This window comes from Heteronotia binoei, chromosome 11, assembly GCF_032191835.1.
Source record: "Heteronotia binoei isolate CCM8104 ecotype False Entrance Well chromosome 11, APGP_CSIRO_Hbin_v1, whole genome shotgun sequence".
Classification (NCBI taxonomy): domain Eukaryota; kingdom Metazoa; phylum Chordata; class Lepidosauria; order Squamata; family Gekkonidae; genus Heteronotia; species Heteronotia binoei.
The window spans coordinates 44,578,041-44,594,486 of record NC_083233.1 but is presented as its reverse complement, the minus strand read 5'-3'; the positions used below and the strand labels follow the sequence as shown (position 1 = coordinate 44,594,486).

The following is a 16,446-nucleotide window of genomic DNA, read 5'->3' as shown; positions in this document are numbered from 1 at the left end:
TAACATCGGCAGGGTCACTTTGAGGGGGCTCCCGGCCGGTAGAACATGAAGTCTGGATGTGGCAGCCAGCAGACTAAGTCACCTTTACCACAGAGCCTGGGCACTGCCTGCCACTGTTGCTGGGTCAATAAGTGGCAGCTGGGTTGCTGTAGCAGGGGTCTGAGACTACAAGGCTCTGCTTGCTGCTGGACTGAAGGATGATATTTTGAGCACTCGGGGGGCGGGGGAAACTCCCAGGTCATCTGAACACAGTCAGTCTTCTATGATCCTGTCAGAGAAGAGGCCTGGGGTTCTGATTCCACCTGAACTTCCTTGGGCCCACCCAAGGTTTCAAGGCTGTCTGAGAACATCCAGTCTTCCACAGCACCCACCCCACCTTGCACTGAACAAAGCTGACAGGAACCTCCTGGGCTCAACTGGGCCCACTCCAAAACCACTCAAGCTAGCATGATGATTACCTCTGAGGGCCACTTTATAGTCGTTCAATGGGGCCAACAGGACAACTGTAGCCTGTGACTGTCCAGACTCCACGGTCCATTTGGGGCTGGTCACTTCTGGGCCCTGTGAAGCCCAACAGAACTGTACTAGAGGGAAAGATGCTCACCCCACAGGGCAAGCTTCAAGATGGATCACTCTCCCACTAGCCTCCACAGAGGCCACATGGTAAATACATCAGTCCACAGATGTTATTTATGGGTGGATTTGGCAAAGTTCAGCAAGTAGTTGTGGATGTAGTGAGAGTTCAGCAGAAGTTTTTCAGTCCCAGACAGATTCAGTAGGGAGTATAAAGCTGTCCCCTATTGCAACATCTTATTAAAAATGTGGACTCATGGCATGACAAATTGAGGATCCACAAAGCACGCCATCACTTTCCAATATGTTCCAATGCCACTTATTTTCTTAAAGACAAATAGCAAGACCTTGCTACTATTTCTCTCATTATATATTCTCTAGTTTCTCTCTCTTTTGCAAAAGCCTGCTCTTTATGCCTTAATCAGCCACCTGTGTGGGCCCAGGAATAACCCTCCTGACCTTGCAGAGGGAAAAATGGGGGAGGTCCTGTCTGTTATCTTGACAGTTTGAAGGGCAAAATGAGTAGACACCTTTCCTTTGTCTTGGAAGCAGGACTTGTTCTCAAACAAAGATGTACATTTAAAGATTACTTGCTTGTTTTACAGCATTGTAAAGAAGTGTGTTTTACAGTGGCAGAGCAAGCAAATCAGTGCTCATGAAATTATCAGGCTGACTGGCTTCCTGTGAGAGGTGGAACCTGGGGAGGGGGGTACCTGTCAAATGCAAACACTTCAAGGTGGACTTCCATTGATAATCCCATCTGGGCATAGCATGCACAATGTATCTTAGCTTTTAGAAGGCATTTCTTAATTTGCTTTAGCAGATGGCCAAGGTCAAAAAACACAATGCCAGTCATTACAGGAAACCGTGAGTTTTCTAGCTGCTGTGGATGTACACCTATAACATACTGGTATTCTCCTGAAAGCATACTAAGCGCCTGTATTACACAAACTGATCTTAATGGATCTGAATTTCATCCAGTACTAACAGGAGGTGCTGTAAGCTGTCTAGCATACAGTCTCATAGCCTTCGACTAGCCCTTTTTGCTGCAACACTGATAGCTCCCATTGACTGTGGAAAAGTAGGTCTGTTGGTAAGAACAGGCTGCATTTTACTGCACAAATATTATTTACTTCAATTATACCTTGTTTTTCTCCCCAGTGTGGCCCAATGTGATTCATATTGTTCTCTTCTCAAGTTTATCCTAAACAGTCATGTGAGATAGGTTAGGCCGAGACTGTGTTACTGGGCCCAAGGTTACCCAGACAGTTTCCATGGAAGAGCAGGGATTCAAACATACATCTCTAAGACTGTGGTCCAGCACTCTAACCACCACAGTATGCAGGCTCTCAAAAAGTGAATCACAGGAAGCAATATTATTTTACAAGTGACACCAAGTTAAATGCTGCCACGTCTTCATTAATGCTTTCTAGGTTTTGCCAGGACTTTAAAGACTGTTTGTCATAGCTGTTTCTACACATGTCTGGCTATCCCCATTTTGAAACTTCCCCAAGAAAAATATGACTATAAAGGTCCTCACTCCTCCCTGAAAAGGAGCTGTGAGAAACCACTGCACACACAGAATATTCGCACACTTGTGGAATGTGAAGCTGAGAAGGAAAGGAGGGGGGGGGGGTGGACAACATTTGAAAATTTTCGAGCGCTTTGGTTTTTCAAACATGTGTTAGCACTTATCAGTACAGGAAGAGAGTTTTGCTCACACAGCTTGAAGAAACTTAAGCCGAAGACGTTACACCCTGTATTAGGGCAAGAACCCTTGGGAGAGGGAAAAGCTCTTTAAAGAGCCAAAGGGAAAAGTCCTAAATAAAGAAAAATACCCAGAAGAGTTGACATCATGATTGAAGAGGTCTCAGTACAAGGAAAAAATGGGTTAAAGGCTTTATACAGAGGAGCCTCACGGGACAGTCCATGAACTCTCCTGCCCATGGTGGGTCCCAGGACTGTCTCTGTCTGTCTCACATCACACTCCTAGTCATTTTTATTTTGCATGCCTCTCTGCAGTTGGAATCCAGAACACTAGAACTTAAGCACCAGGGTGAAAGACAACAAAAAAACTGATGTGCAGAGAATCCTGGTTTGTCATTCCACTTCAGGCCAAAGGAGCATGAGAACACAGGCATCTTTAAGTGTGTCACAGATCTATGACTCAAGTACCACTCCTCCCTTTAGGAGCCTGAGCTGATTGACGTGGTTATACTGGACATAAATTAAAGGCCTTACACATCTCATGCATGGAAGAACAAACAAGAAAAGAGATCAGAGGAAAAGATCTTACTCTAAAATCCTGACAAGACAGCAAGGGTTTGGAATTACAGTGGCCTAAAATTAACCAAAATATCAGAAATTAAATTTTGCAAGTCCACACACATTTATTTAAAAGGTAAAAGCTCTTTTCCTGCAAAATGTTTATTCCAATTTCCACACAACCCAGTCCCCAGGGACTGAAAAGTATATTTGTGACTTGCACAGATAACTAGATCCCGGGGCAGGGAGGAGGTGTTCCTCCCTTAGCTTTTTGTCAAGTATCACAAAAACAGGATAGCTGGATGTATAGAAATAATGACTGGTTCTCAGAACTGCTATGTGTACATGTGTAGTGATCAGGATTACTGAAGAACTAAGTCTAGAAGGCGGGAAGAGGCAGCACCAAAGATAAAAGCATGTTAAATTTTAAACTAGAGAACAATGGGCTATAGACTGGTCTATATCAATTAGTAACTAAAATTACACAGTGCACTGCTCTCCTATTGGGTGTGGGGCAGGGGTATGAACAGCAATATGAGGAATTGGGAACAAATGGATGAAAAAACCAACATGCCTCTCGGGGGTGTTTTAGGTGTTGCTCAGTCCACATAATTTGTGACCTCTGAAAAGAACATCAAAGAATCTGACCACGTGCCTATCTTGAAGGATAAGGGGGAAAGACAGAACTATATTTCACTTCCAATGAGAAGGGTACCTTTGTGTATATGTGTTATTATGTCCTATGCATTATCAGCCACCAACCTCTTCTACCAGTGAAGTGTCCATTTTGACCGGTTTCATACAAAGCATGCCTTACAGGAGTAGTTGATTTTTTTTTTGCCATCTTCCCCCAGGAAGTTCTTTGACAACTGAACATTCACACTTAAGAAATCTTAGCAACCTCTAAATGGATAGAAGGGAAATTAATCTCCCCACCACTATTAAAATATCCACATCCTGCCACAAGCCCGGATCACGGCAAAGTTCCATGAGAAATATTAGATAAACTGATCCACCCTTGGCTTCTAGTTCAAACATTCTCACAAAGTCCTTTCTGCCTCCAAATGTGAAAGGGATATTTGAGCACCTGAAAATGCCAAGCTGAGCTTTTTCTGTCCTGGAGGAGATGGAGAATTACAGAATCCCAGCAACCAGCAGGCAGTAGAATCAGCTTGCTTGGTTTCTTTCCACTCCACGGTTGCATCCAGGATTTCGTTTTACTTTACTGCCTATTTGCTTTAGTTTTGAAAAATAAAATATGGAGAAACTGGGGTGGGAGGCAATAAGTAACCCCAGGACTCTTAATAGTATCCTTGTACCTGCTGCTTTGCTTGAGACTTGGGCTGATATCAACTGTTCTAGTAAATCATTACTTGTCTGTTCCTTCTCTCAACCCCCCAACTCCTAGCAGGGAGTCTGTCATCACCCAAACATCCTTTCTGTGACCAGGGGACCCTAAGGGGCAGGGCTGCTCATCAAACTGTGGCTTATAAATTCAGGTGTCACAACAAACCACAACTAATATGATCCATGGAGAATAAAACTAGCTATAAACTCTAGTTTGAAACCCTGGTTTGGTACCAACTAATAATCCAATCTGTCTGCATTCAGTTATAACCAGAACTTGCACTGTCATTTTGTTATGAAATTCATTCCAGCATATCTGTAAAACAGAAGGACCATAGGGTGTACATGCAATTGTTTGAAACAGCATCTATACAGGGTTATGCCGCAATATTGGATTTATATCCCGCTCTCCACTCCAAAGAGTCTCAGAGCGGCTCACAATCTCCTTTACCTTCCTCCCCCACAACAGACACCCTGTGAGGTGGGTGGGGCTGGAGAGGACTCTCACAGCAGCTGCCCTTTCAAGGACAACCTCTGCCAGAGCTATGGCTGACCCAAGGCCATTCCAGCAGGTGCAAGTGGAGGAGTGGGGAATCAAACCCAGTTCTCCCAGATAAGAGTCCACACACTTAACCACTACACCACTACTAATGCATATCTGTATCCTCCCCAGCTCCACCTTTCCTGTTGTTGTAAACTTGCATCACCCAACAATGCACAGATGACCCTATTTTTAAAGATTTTTAAAATCATTTCTATGCAATCCACAGAATGTCCACTGAGGATTACAGCTGCCAAGTTATCCACTGATGAACTGAGCATTCAGGGAGAAATCTAACAGTCTAAGAAAAGAAAGTCTATTTAGAAAGACACTTAGTAGCACAGCTCATTCTGAAGATGCAGTGCCCTAGTTCTGACTCAACTGAGCAAGAATCCCAACAAGGGTGCAAGACTGCATTGTTTCTCTGCCATCACGTTGCCTCCTTCCCCTTCTGTTGTATTTACAAAAGGTCAAGATAGACTTGTGACTTTGTTTACAGAGTGAAAATGTCAAGTGCTAAGTTTTTTGATGCAGCTGAGCAGGGTATACATACCCTAGAAGATCTTTATCAGGTCAAGGACAGAGATGAGATGCTTTGGTACCAGAGGCAGAAAATTCAGAGAGGTGCCCTTCATGCTACGAAAATACAGTAAAAATCTGCAATTTGCTGTCCCTTCTATGGGTGGTGTCATTCTGTCTACTGGTAAGTTCAGTCTAGACAGGGAAAGTACAGCCAGTGCCCCAAAGAAGGAAAATGTTCTGTTTAACTGTCCAGTGAGCTAGGCAGTTCACAAGAGGTGGCTACAAGAGAATAAGAAGCACAGAGCCAGCTGAGAGTGCAAGGGACCTTCCTGGTAATCAGTAAGAGTAAGCATCAACCTCATGAAAGTGGAACCTAGCACCACCCTCAAACCACCCTAAACCTCAGTGCTGCTTCTTTTCTTGAAGTTTAGCTAAGCAAAACTCTGCAACTAGAAAATTACAGCACGCCCAGGAGAAGCATCCATCCCAGCCTTCTCTTGACTTAAGTTCAATTAATCCTACTTGCCAGGATTTTTGTATGTGGAGAAAGAGGAGGGGAGGCTTGCAACAGACTATGTTGCCAGACCTGCCATTTCTGAAGCCAGCTGGGCTACCAACTGGGCAGTTACCCAATGGAATGAGGAAAAAAAAACCCTGCTACACAATTTTGATCTTCTGCAAGCCCCAGAAGTTTCCAGGGAGACCAGTCTAAATGCTGCTGAGACAGAAGACACAGGTCCGTGCCTTCAGACAAACAAAAGGAAGTACTGTGTACATTTAGAAAGCTGTATAAATTGAAGACACCCCCCACCCCAAACAACACTGTATTTTTGCCCTTGCATATGGGGTTTGCCATTCTGCTCTCCCTAAGGTTTTAAAAAAAATTCAGTCCACATAATTTGTGGTTTTTTGAAAACCATGCCAAGAGTTTAAAAGCTGCCGGTTATCTATTTCCCCTCAAAAGAGAAGGAGGAGGGAGAGGAGAATTGCTATTACCATATTTGGCATCCATTGTGTTTCCCCTATGGCCCTCCCCCTTCTGATAATTAGTTGTATAAAACACTGTGGCCAGGCTAAAAGTGTGCTGTTATCAGAATTGCCAGTTAGAAGTAATGTTCAACAACAAACTCTTGCAAGCCACATCCATCTGATTTGCAGGAATTTCACAATGAAACTGAGGTTCCCAATTTTACTGTGGAATGCACTGCTTAAAAGTTAAATCAGAGAGGCAGACTCATTCCTCTTGTGGGCACCTAGGAAGACTTAATCAGCAAATATTTCTGCTAAACCAGGTTGCAAAACAAGCAATGTTCTAGCTGTGCAACCACAATGCATGAGTCATTCACCTCCTCAAATACAGGAGGGGGGAAGAAGAGACAGAGAGGGAAAATACTGCCTGTCCAAACTAATCCCGGAAAGATATTTTAGGATTCCCCAACTGGGCACAGAAAAATCCTGGACTTACCATCAAACTTTTTGTATCTGGAACTGAAGGTCGCTTGCAAACTACTGCTAAGTTCAACAACAGCATTTCTGAAGTCGTGTTTGCTCTGCTGGCTGTATTTCTCTTCCATTTCTTGAGAGCAGCATGTGTAGCCTTGGGAACAGACTTTCAAGTGATCACCTGGAAACATATCAAAGGTGGAAAATTATACACAGGTACGTCAATCTAGGACCACCATTTAAAAGAAGGTTAAAGCATGGTACTGCCAGTGTCTGAAAAGCACAGCAAGGTTGCCGTTACAAAAGAACATTACCACATCACACAAGAGAGTCATCTCCAGCCCTGCACTTCTAGATTCTTAGGAAGCTTCAGACTTTGTACATTTAGCCCAGGAACACTTGAAGAACTCTCCTTCCAAAAAGAAATGGCCCCCTTATATTTATACCCATCTCCATATCAATCCTCACTCTCCATTGCCTTTTTAAATCAGTGCTTCCTACACTGATGCACTGAGTCAAGGAAAAGGTTATCACTTATTAAACACAGCACTGAAACCTGCCCTCTCTAGACCTCAAAATTATAATGTTTTTCATCTCTGAACTATAAACTGGATGGGCTGCCCTTATTCTCACCTGATTCCTGCCTCAGTGCCACCATATCTAATTTCCTGCCCCACCAAAGCAGGAAACTGGCATATTTGAGCAAGACTATCCTTTCCCATACATGATAAGACTGCAAAAATAAAAGTAAAAATAAAATCTTGCTCTAGCTGAGGAAGTTGCTAATTAGGTTCTGCCTTTCATTCATTATTCCACTTTTTACTACTCTGACGTACGTGCCTGTCAGCAACAGTCTCCAGCACGCAACTAATGGAGCAGGGCAATGCTATTTGAACTCTGTTGCAGATCTCACAGTGCCCCGCAATGCTATGCAAAGCAAACAGTACTAAGCTGTCCTGCTCCTGCAGGGTCCATTCAATGGGGAGCTCATCACACACAGGCTTTTCCTTTGCTTCATTGCAGTGTGCTTATTCCTTCAACCTGTTGCATTGCTAGCATGCTAGGTTTCACCAGAGCATCTCCTGCTCTAGTAGTAACAGCAAATTCTTCCACAGCCAGGCTTGCATATACTCAGAACAATATAAATGATTTAAGTAATAAAATAAAAAGTAAAGGACATTTTTGCTCTTGCCCAATGCAATACAGTTCTGCCCATTGAGAAGGTGATTTATTAAATTAACATGTATTCAGTCTGTTGCTCAGGAGATTTAGCTTTAATAACCATTTTTTCCCACATGTAACACAATAAAATTCAAGGTGGCACAATAAGCAGTGATTTGCAGTAGGCTCAAAAATGACAAAAGGAAGCCCTTCTTCCTACCAAGCGTATTTAACTTCATCATGACAGGAGAGGTGGTAGTACAGTGTAGTAGTGGTTAAGATGTTGAACTGAGAGTGAGGCGGCCTAGGCTTGAATCCTCACTTGTGTCATAAAGCTCACCACATAACTTGAAGCCAGGAATCTCCTGTCTCACTTGCCTCACAGACTTAATGATCTAAGATGGCTTTTCAAAAGAACTTGACAAATTTGTGAGGAAAAGTATGTCAACAAATGACAGTTAGCCATGACAGGTATACATAACTTCAATAACTTTATTATTTAAGCGCATTATGTTACAGTGACTATATGTGTGTCTGTGTGTGTGTGTGACTCTTGTTGGAAACAAAATCTGAACCAGACCAACCTTGGAGTAATCCAGGGAGGCAGTCCTTGGTTTCTTCAAAATTATTTCTAACTTCAGCATCCTTAAGACTGAATTGGTAGTGCAGCCTCAACTAAGCACAGGCAGACTGCTAGCTGGAAAACACCGGGGGGGGGGGGGCAACACAGCTGTTCCTCCAGTCAATAGGCTCTGTGGACTCCTCGGCTCTCAAGTCCGGATCCATCCTTCCTTCCTTTCAGGAAGCACTCTCTGGGATTCCCAGCCCCAAAATATCTTCCTCTCCTCTCAAAACATCAGCTTGTCTCAGCATCCTTAATGGGTTACTACTTCCTCTCAGAATCAGTTATAAAAAGAATCCCGGCCTAGCCTAATCCAATTTCACACTAGACTTGTCATCTCATCAAGCAGCATCAGGGCTCTCCTTATCACTGCTAGTTACCACGTTCCTCCAAAGAGAGGCACTGGTGCGATGAAAGACAACAAGAAGTGTGGGGACAAGAAGCTGGATGTGTGGGTGGGGAACATACTTTATATTAGCATGTATGTAGTATGGAGGCATAAGATTCAGATGAATTGCAGCCTCACTTTCCTAGAGGATTAGCACTGGTGTTCTCATAATAAGTGACATGGAAGAGGAAGATGAGGCCTCTGGTTGAAATATTTATTTCAGAGTGTTCATATTTATTTATATTTATTTCAGAGTGTTCATATGCCACCCAAGGCAGCTTACAAGAGTAGCAAAATAATAGTGGGGAGAGACTGTGTAACCCCCAAGATGTGAAGTTAGCCACTCTCCCATCGCAGCAGTCATTTTTTGCTATCAAATGGTTCCAAAGTAATACAAGAAAGGAGGTAGCTGTCAAATATATGGAACCATCAGTGGCTATTAGCCACAGTGTGTGTGTGTGTGTGTGGCTTTTTTGTAGCAAAAGCACAGCAGGAACTCATTTGCATATTAGTCCACACCCCCTGACACCATGCCAGTCGGAACTGTGTTCCTGCTAAAAAAAAAAGCCCTGTGTGTGTGTGTGTGTGTGTGTGTGTGTATATATATGTTCTTATAACCTTGCTAAATTGCTCTAATCTTGTCCCCATATCACCTTTCCCTGTATTGGCCATCCAGATGCCCTAGGAAGCTCTACAAGCATGGTGTGGGGCTCAGAGCCTCTTACTGCTGTTGCTCCTCACCCCAACAAATGCTATTCAGTGTCACGCTGTCAGAGATACTGCACAGAGTTACACACAGAGATTCCATTTAACCATCATGACTAATTTCTTTGACAGACCTATCCCTTATGAATTTTAAAGCCATCTAAGCTAGCAGCCATCACTGCACTCTATGGAAATGAGTTCCATAAATTTATGTTTTGTATGAAGCAGCACCTTTGTGGCTGTTTTTTTTTAACTCTTGTTCATTAATGTCATTAGAAAGAAAATACGTTGTCTTGATGCACCATAAGAACTAAAGACAGCCCAGGATGCCAGAGGGCCATTGGACAGTCTCAATGCTCTTATAATAATTAATACTAATTATCATATGGCAGCATGTGTAGTATAGGCAGGAGATCCTAAGGTTGTCTAGCAGCTGCAAGTTCTAGCACTTTTAGTGCTATGCACCACTAGGTGGTGAGCTAGACTTGTTTTTAAGGTGAGAGATGTTTCAGAGGTGGTTTGTGGAAGGAAAAACAAAGGGAAAGAAATTTAACCCAAAAACTGGAGCAAGAAACCATAAAAGTTAATATGCAATCAAAGGGCCAAACATTAAAAACAAACTCTAAAATAAATCATAAACATGTATTTATTGTAGAAAGCTAAAACCATTTAAGGGCCCATCATAAGCCTCTATCCTATGTACAATCATAAAACCACAATGGGAACCCACTCAACCTGACCTGACACATTTCGACCTAGACTGGTCTTCTTCAGAGGTCAGAAAGGTAAGTACACATATTGACTCATACTACAGAATATAATAAAACAATGCTGGACCACAAGGAAATTTAATGAAGTGACAAAGGCTTAAAGATATTCTTGAGGCCTCTTATTCTACAGCCTTATGTCTTAATCAAGGGCATACATATTGCATCCAGTGTCTTATTGTATGCCACATTGTGAGGAAAAGACCCCTCTTTCCCCAATATTATAGTCACAAGCATGGTTGCCAGGGCGCCTGGAGAAGTGAGCTTGCACCCGTCTGGCCAGAGAGTGCGAGTAAAGCCATCCAGGAACTAAAAGGGACTGATGTGTACAAACAGCCTAAGTGTGCAGGCATTCTAAACAGATACAGAGAGCTTGCCAACATGCACGGATGTTTCCCCGTCACTACGCGGGCCCGCCATGGTGGGGAAGAAGCTGCGCCGCCACGGAGCTGTCCAGGTGACCGGTGTTGAAGCGCTAAGCATGGAATCCACTGTGGTTCGCTAACACCACTCGTAGCCATCTTCCCGCCAGGCTGGACTTCATTCCTTCATAGTGGGAATCTCACGTACACACCCTGAGTCACTCCTAGCCCGCAAGCAACCCATTCGTCCCATGAATGGATTAACAGCTCAACTGTTGATCCTAATTACTTAGCAATACCCTGAACAATAACTCTTGCCCAGAAGATGATGAGAAAAGAGGAAGTACATCTCCTGTCACATCCAAGTCTTTTGTATACACCGGGGATACCTAGGTCAATATTTGATTCCCTATTGTCACCTTCCCAGATAATCCCATCTCATCCCAAGCACCCAGCCATTTCCATACTGATATCTTTGGAGCCGCCTCAGGCCCTGTCGCAACCTGGAAGTTTCCAGGATGCCCAGGACGAAGGTGAAGTTCATTGGTCCAATCGGGTGTCACCAAAGAACTCACTATTGGTTCTGCTGATGTCCAGCCTTCGTGGTCATCACAGAACCTCCCATCTCTCCTCCCCGTCACCTCCCATCCCCTCGGGACTCAGGTGACTCTTTATAACCTGTGGACTAGCTACCCACAGGTGTGCTTCTATTCAGCAACCCACTTTCCGCTGTGTAGATCCATCCCCGATTCCTGATCAGTTTCGGGTCCTCCCCCATTCCCCTCAACTGTCGCCATCGGAGCCTTCCTTAGAGTCTGCGAGAGGTAATTATCGCCCTGTCTGTTTACCCTTATATGTTCCCCTATCAATCTATCTGTATTTCTTAGACCTGTGTGAATGTGTGATTGTTTTGTATTTTTATCTTGTATGAGAGAACTATTATTCTAAATAAATTACAATTGGTTTTATTAAATTAGAGTCCATTTTATTGAGCATTCACTCTCTGGATGGTTGAGCCTGGTATACATTTGGTAAAAAGATTCCTAATAAACCAGGTGCCCACCTAACTAATTCCCCAACCTCGTTTGGAGGGCATTTCGGCTTACAACATGGTCCAGAATTGATCAAGATAGGTGTAAGGTCAGAGCCTATGTGCCAAGAGGTGGTTTGTGTCATTGCCTGCCCCTGGTATTCCTTGGAGGTCACCTTTTCAAACACTAGCCAAGGCTGAACCTGCTAAGCTTCCAAGATCTGACAGATCAGGCTAGCCTGGACTATCCAGGTCAGGGAAACAATGCTGCTAATGCTGAGAGAGGGCAGGGGGTGTGTGCTCCATGAACTGCAGAGGCCATCAGAAACAGCTACAGACTTCCTATTTAAGAGTTAATGCAAACCAATCCTTAAAGGCACCACTGGACACAAACATTGTTCCAGTCTTAATCATGTCCAATTCCTACTATAGCCAGGGGGAACATCGTGCACACACTAATAACAGTTAGAACAGACACCCTTATTTGAAGTATAAAATGCTAGTACTTAATTTTAAAAAGCCATTTCTAATCTTAGTTTTTGCTGCTTATGAATTTGAACTTAAGAACTTAAGAAAAAGTCCTTCATGGCATGCTACTGCACTTACATCCTAGACTCTCCCATCTCTCCGCTATCACTTTGAGACTGTATGCTCCTTGGGGAAAGGGACTTTCGTTTTTGCTACCAACTCTGCACTTGTGCACTCTGAAGGTGCCATACAAATAAACCAAATCAATGGAGGAGGTTGTAAAAGAAAGAAAAATATGACTACAGTTTTGCAAATATCTTTAACTGGCACACAACAAAGTTTTACAAGCTGCCTATCCAGGTTAGTCATTGATGAGCCTGTAAGAAAAATGAACCAACTTGATTCCAGTTTCCAAAAACTGGTCACCTGATAGCTCTGCTCAAACATACAAACCTGCCTAATGCTGAATCAGACCAGTGGTCAGTCTAGCTGCACCTTGTTTACTTTGGCTGGCAGCAGCTCTCCAAGTTCTCAAGCAGAGGAAGATTTTTCACATCACATGATATCAAAAACCCTTTACCTCGACCAGGGACCTCCCATGTGCAAAACACGTGCTCTATCATTGCACATAAGCCCTCCATGATACATATCAGAAACTGCCTTGTAGTGAGTCAGATCACTACCTCATCTAGTTATAACCCCTATCTATTTTGACTGACAGCAGCTCTTTGGAATCTTGGGAGGAGAAAGTTTGTCCCCCAACATCTGCTACATGAGATGCCTGAACTGGAGATGTTAGAATTTGAATCTGGGACCTTTAATACACAAAACATGTGCTCAATCACTAAGCCATCCATGTCCCCCTCCTTGTTTTTCATTGGGGGGGGGGGCTGCTTATGCTATAGTAATTAGGGGTGCTGAACGCATAGTCAAATTTAATTTGGCATTTATTTGGGTAGTTTTCGTAATAAAAATTCCATCCGATACATTACAGCAGCCCATAACGCTGAAGCAAATTCTTGCAAGATTGCCAAGTGGCTAAGAAACCAGCCCTTGGATTTGTCCTGGCCAGGCCAAATGAGAAGGAACTATTTTCAGCATTGCTTTTGCTGCGTGTGTTAACTCAGCTGCTGGTTGGTTGTCTGGGTCTGAAGAATATACAGTTTCTTCCACGACAGAGCTCCCTACCACAAAACAAGAAATTCTAATTATTTCTGTGGCATGCACTTAAAATACCCCGCACAACCAAAGGCAGTCTGAATTTTTTTTTTTAAGTCATTTAACTTGTTGACAGCTTAGGGCCAATGGATTTACTGCAGAGAGAACACCAGACGAGAGAGAGAGAGAGAGAGAGAGAGAGAGAGAGAGAGAGAGAGAGAGAGAGAGAGAGATTTATGCCTCTACACACACTATAGCTGAAGCCAAAATGTACATTAGGAAACTTTACTCTGGTCTGGAAATTATAAAAAAATGAAGAGAAATTTTGCCTTCCCATTCATTCATGCCCAAACTTCTGCAAATACTCCCTTTACAAGCCTAGGCTCTACCCTTGCAAATACACTGCTGGTGTCTTGATGGCTTAAAATAAAAGAATTACTGCTGGAGTCAGTTGGAAATTCTCTCACCAAAACGGAGAAGTAAAAATAAAGAAAGTAAAATCTGCCTTCACCAAGTCACCATGCAATAATTCCAAGCATTCACTAAGTCCTATACCCAAAATTTTGGGCATATTCCAATACTATGGGATACGGTAATGGTTAATTGCCCCCCCATTCGGAATAAAGAGACAGACAACCATGTGGGATAAAGGGCCACTTTATTTAAATTAACGGCAATGGGAAAACATGGGGCCAGGTTGAGCCAGGGGTCAAAACACAGACCACCTCCACAACCTGAAACAGGACAAGCCACGGGCCCCGGGAGTGAGCCGACCCAACGGCTCAAAACTCGCCGGCCAGGCACTAGATCCAGTTCACTGAGCTCCACACTCACCCGCGCCGTGCAGCCTGGGCTGTGGACCACTCCCTAGTGACTGGATCGCCAGGCTCCCCGGAGCCAACCTTGAGCCGTGCAGCTTAGGTCCCCCAGGGACGCCTTACACCCCCAAAGGTGCGTTGCCATGTGAGCTCACCAAATGCCCCCAAAAGAACATGTTCCCAACGGCAAAACCGCCAGTGACCAACTATAACAGCACCGCCCTAGCCAATTGCCAACGCACCTTCCACAGTGTAAGGTAGGCGAAAACACTCCCACGCCAGCCAATTCGCGTGGAAGCGAAAAATTCCTACCTGGCCCTGTAACCGGCGACCAGCCTATGCCTACACTGCATGACGGGCGGGCGGGCCAAAACACCCTGGGGATTGAACTGCGCCACAGGGGGACGGGCCAGCCTATTTAAGGCTGCCTGCACCCCAAGCAGCCCAGGAGCAACCAAAGTCTCCCATCCTACAGGGGTGGCAATGGACGGCCCCCAGCCTAAGGCGGCCGATGGGCCGCTCGGCTAGGTGGTGCCGAATTCCCTGAAACTGGCAAAGCTGAAGTTACATTTGGCTGTACTTCCCCAGATTTTTTCACAGCTGTTAAATGTGCACAATAATTTTAGTTTATTTTGCAAAATGTATAGCTCTGTCTTACTCCTCAATAAGTCTGTGTTCAGGATTGCATCCAGATTCTGGTTCTCCACATTGTTGCAAGTAGCTAGGGCACTGAAGTCTCACTGCCTAATCAATGAAAATCAGATTCAGTCACCTGTAAAAGTGAGCCCCGGGCACTTACCTTTGCAGCCATAAAGGACAGCAACTTGCTTTTAAAAAAGAAAAGACCACCCACTGCCATTCTTTGTTTCTGCCACATACTTATGAAATTATAAATTCCCAGTACTTTTGTTCATGCCAAGAAAAAAGCACTATTCCACATTACCTGTGCAAGTGAGTAGGGATACTGAAAGATGAGACCTTTGAAAAGGTCATCATATGCAACTTTATCCAGGGAAAGCAGTCTAAAAGACTAGTTTCTCTGCCATAGAGGTCCAGAGCTGGTCATGCATCAGCCATACATAATTGTGAAGGATGTGGTATACAGCTGCCACTAAACATTCCCGCCCCCAAACAGTGGTGGGACCTTACTGCTGCCATACTCCATGTTCCCTTCAGCTGGCTTTTCCTCTTCAGATCTACTAAAAAAAAAAAAAAAGATAGTCCCCTGTGCAAGCACCAGTCGTTTCCAACTCTGGGGTGATGCTGCTTTTGCAACGTTTTCATGGCAGACTTTTTATGGGGTGGTTTGCCACTGCCCAGTCACCTACACTTTCCCCCCAGCAAGCTGGGTACTCATTTTACTGTCCTCAGAAGGATGGAAGGCTGAGTCAACCTCGAGCCGGCTACCTGAAACCCAGCTTCCACCGGGATCGAACTTAGGTCATGAGTAGAGCTTAGGACAGCAGTTTTACCACTCTGCGCCATAGGGCTCTTCTCTGATCTACTAACACCCCCCTTTTACCAACCTATCACTGAAAGAACATCAACAAATGCTATTGGTTCAGATCCTAAACTCCCTTTTCATCCCTGGCAGTGATATCCCGGTACTAAATTTTTCCATGCAAAGTTTTCTGCCCCACATGGGCAGACAACAGTCAGGACTGTTATGCTGCAAATCAGGTGGCCTAAATGTGGGACATGAAACATGGGCAAACCCAACTGCTCGTACATTGTATATTTGCCTCCTTTGATATTATTTAAATCTGTATCAGAAAAATACCCAGAAAGTCTTCTGGAAATCTTTTCAGATAAAATTTTCCTGGAACACCCACATTACTGATCCCTGGCTGACACTTTTGCTCATGGAGATGGGTTGAGGGACAGAGCTGCCAACTCTGGGTTGGGTAAATTCCAGGATATTTGGGAGCGAAGTCTAGAGAGAGTGGAGTTTGGGTAGAGTTGCCAGCCTCCAGGTGGGGCCTGGAGGTCTCCTTTTTTTTACAACTGATCTCCAGCTGGCAGAGATCAGCTCCCCTGGAGAAACTGGCTGCTTTGAAGGGTGGACTCTATGGCATTGTACCATGCTGAGGCCCCTCCCCTCCCTAAAAACCATCCTCTCCCAGATCCACCCCCAAAGTCTCCAAGTATTTTCCAACACAGAGCTGGCAACCCTAAGTCTGAGGAGAGGCCTCAACAGGGTATAAAGCCACAAAATCCACCGGCCAAAGCAGCCGTTTTCTCTAAGCCATTTTCTGTAGTCTGGAAATCAGGTGTTA

The 16,446-nt window shown here is 44.2% G+C and overlaps 1 protein-coding gene across 1 annotated transcript in view; it reads right to left on the bottom strand.

Annotated features, from left to right (window-relative positions):
• GPC4 (glypican 4) overlaps positions 1-16,446 on the bottom strand; it is an 88,673-nt gene that overhangs the window by 39,040 nt on the left and 33,187 nt on the right. Inside the window, exon 2 of the mRNA XM_060250049.1 lies at positions 6,714-6,872. Coding sequence (XP_060106032.1) covers positions 6,714-6,872 — 159 coding nt within the window. The remainder of the gene's footprint in view (positions 1-6,713; positions 6,873-16,446) is intronic.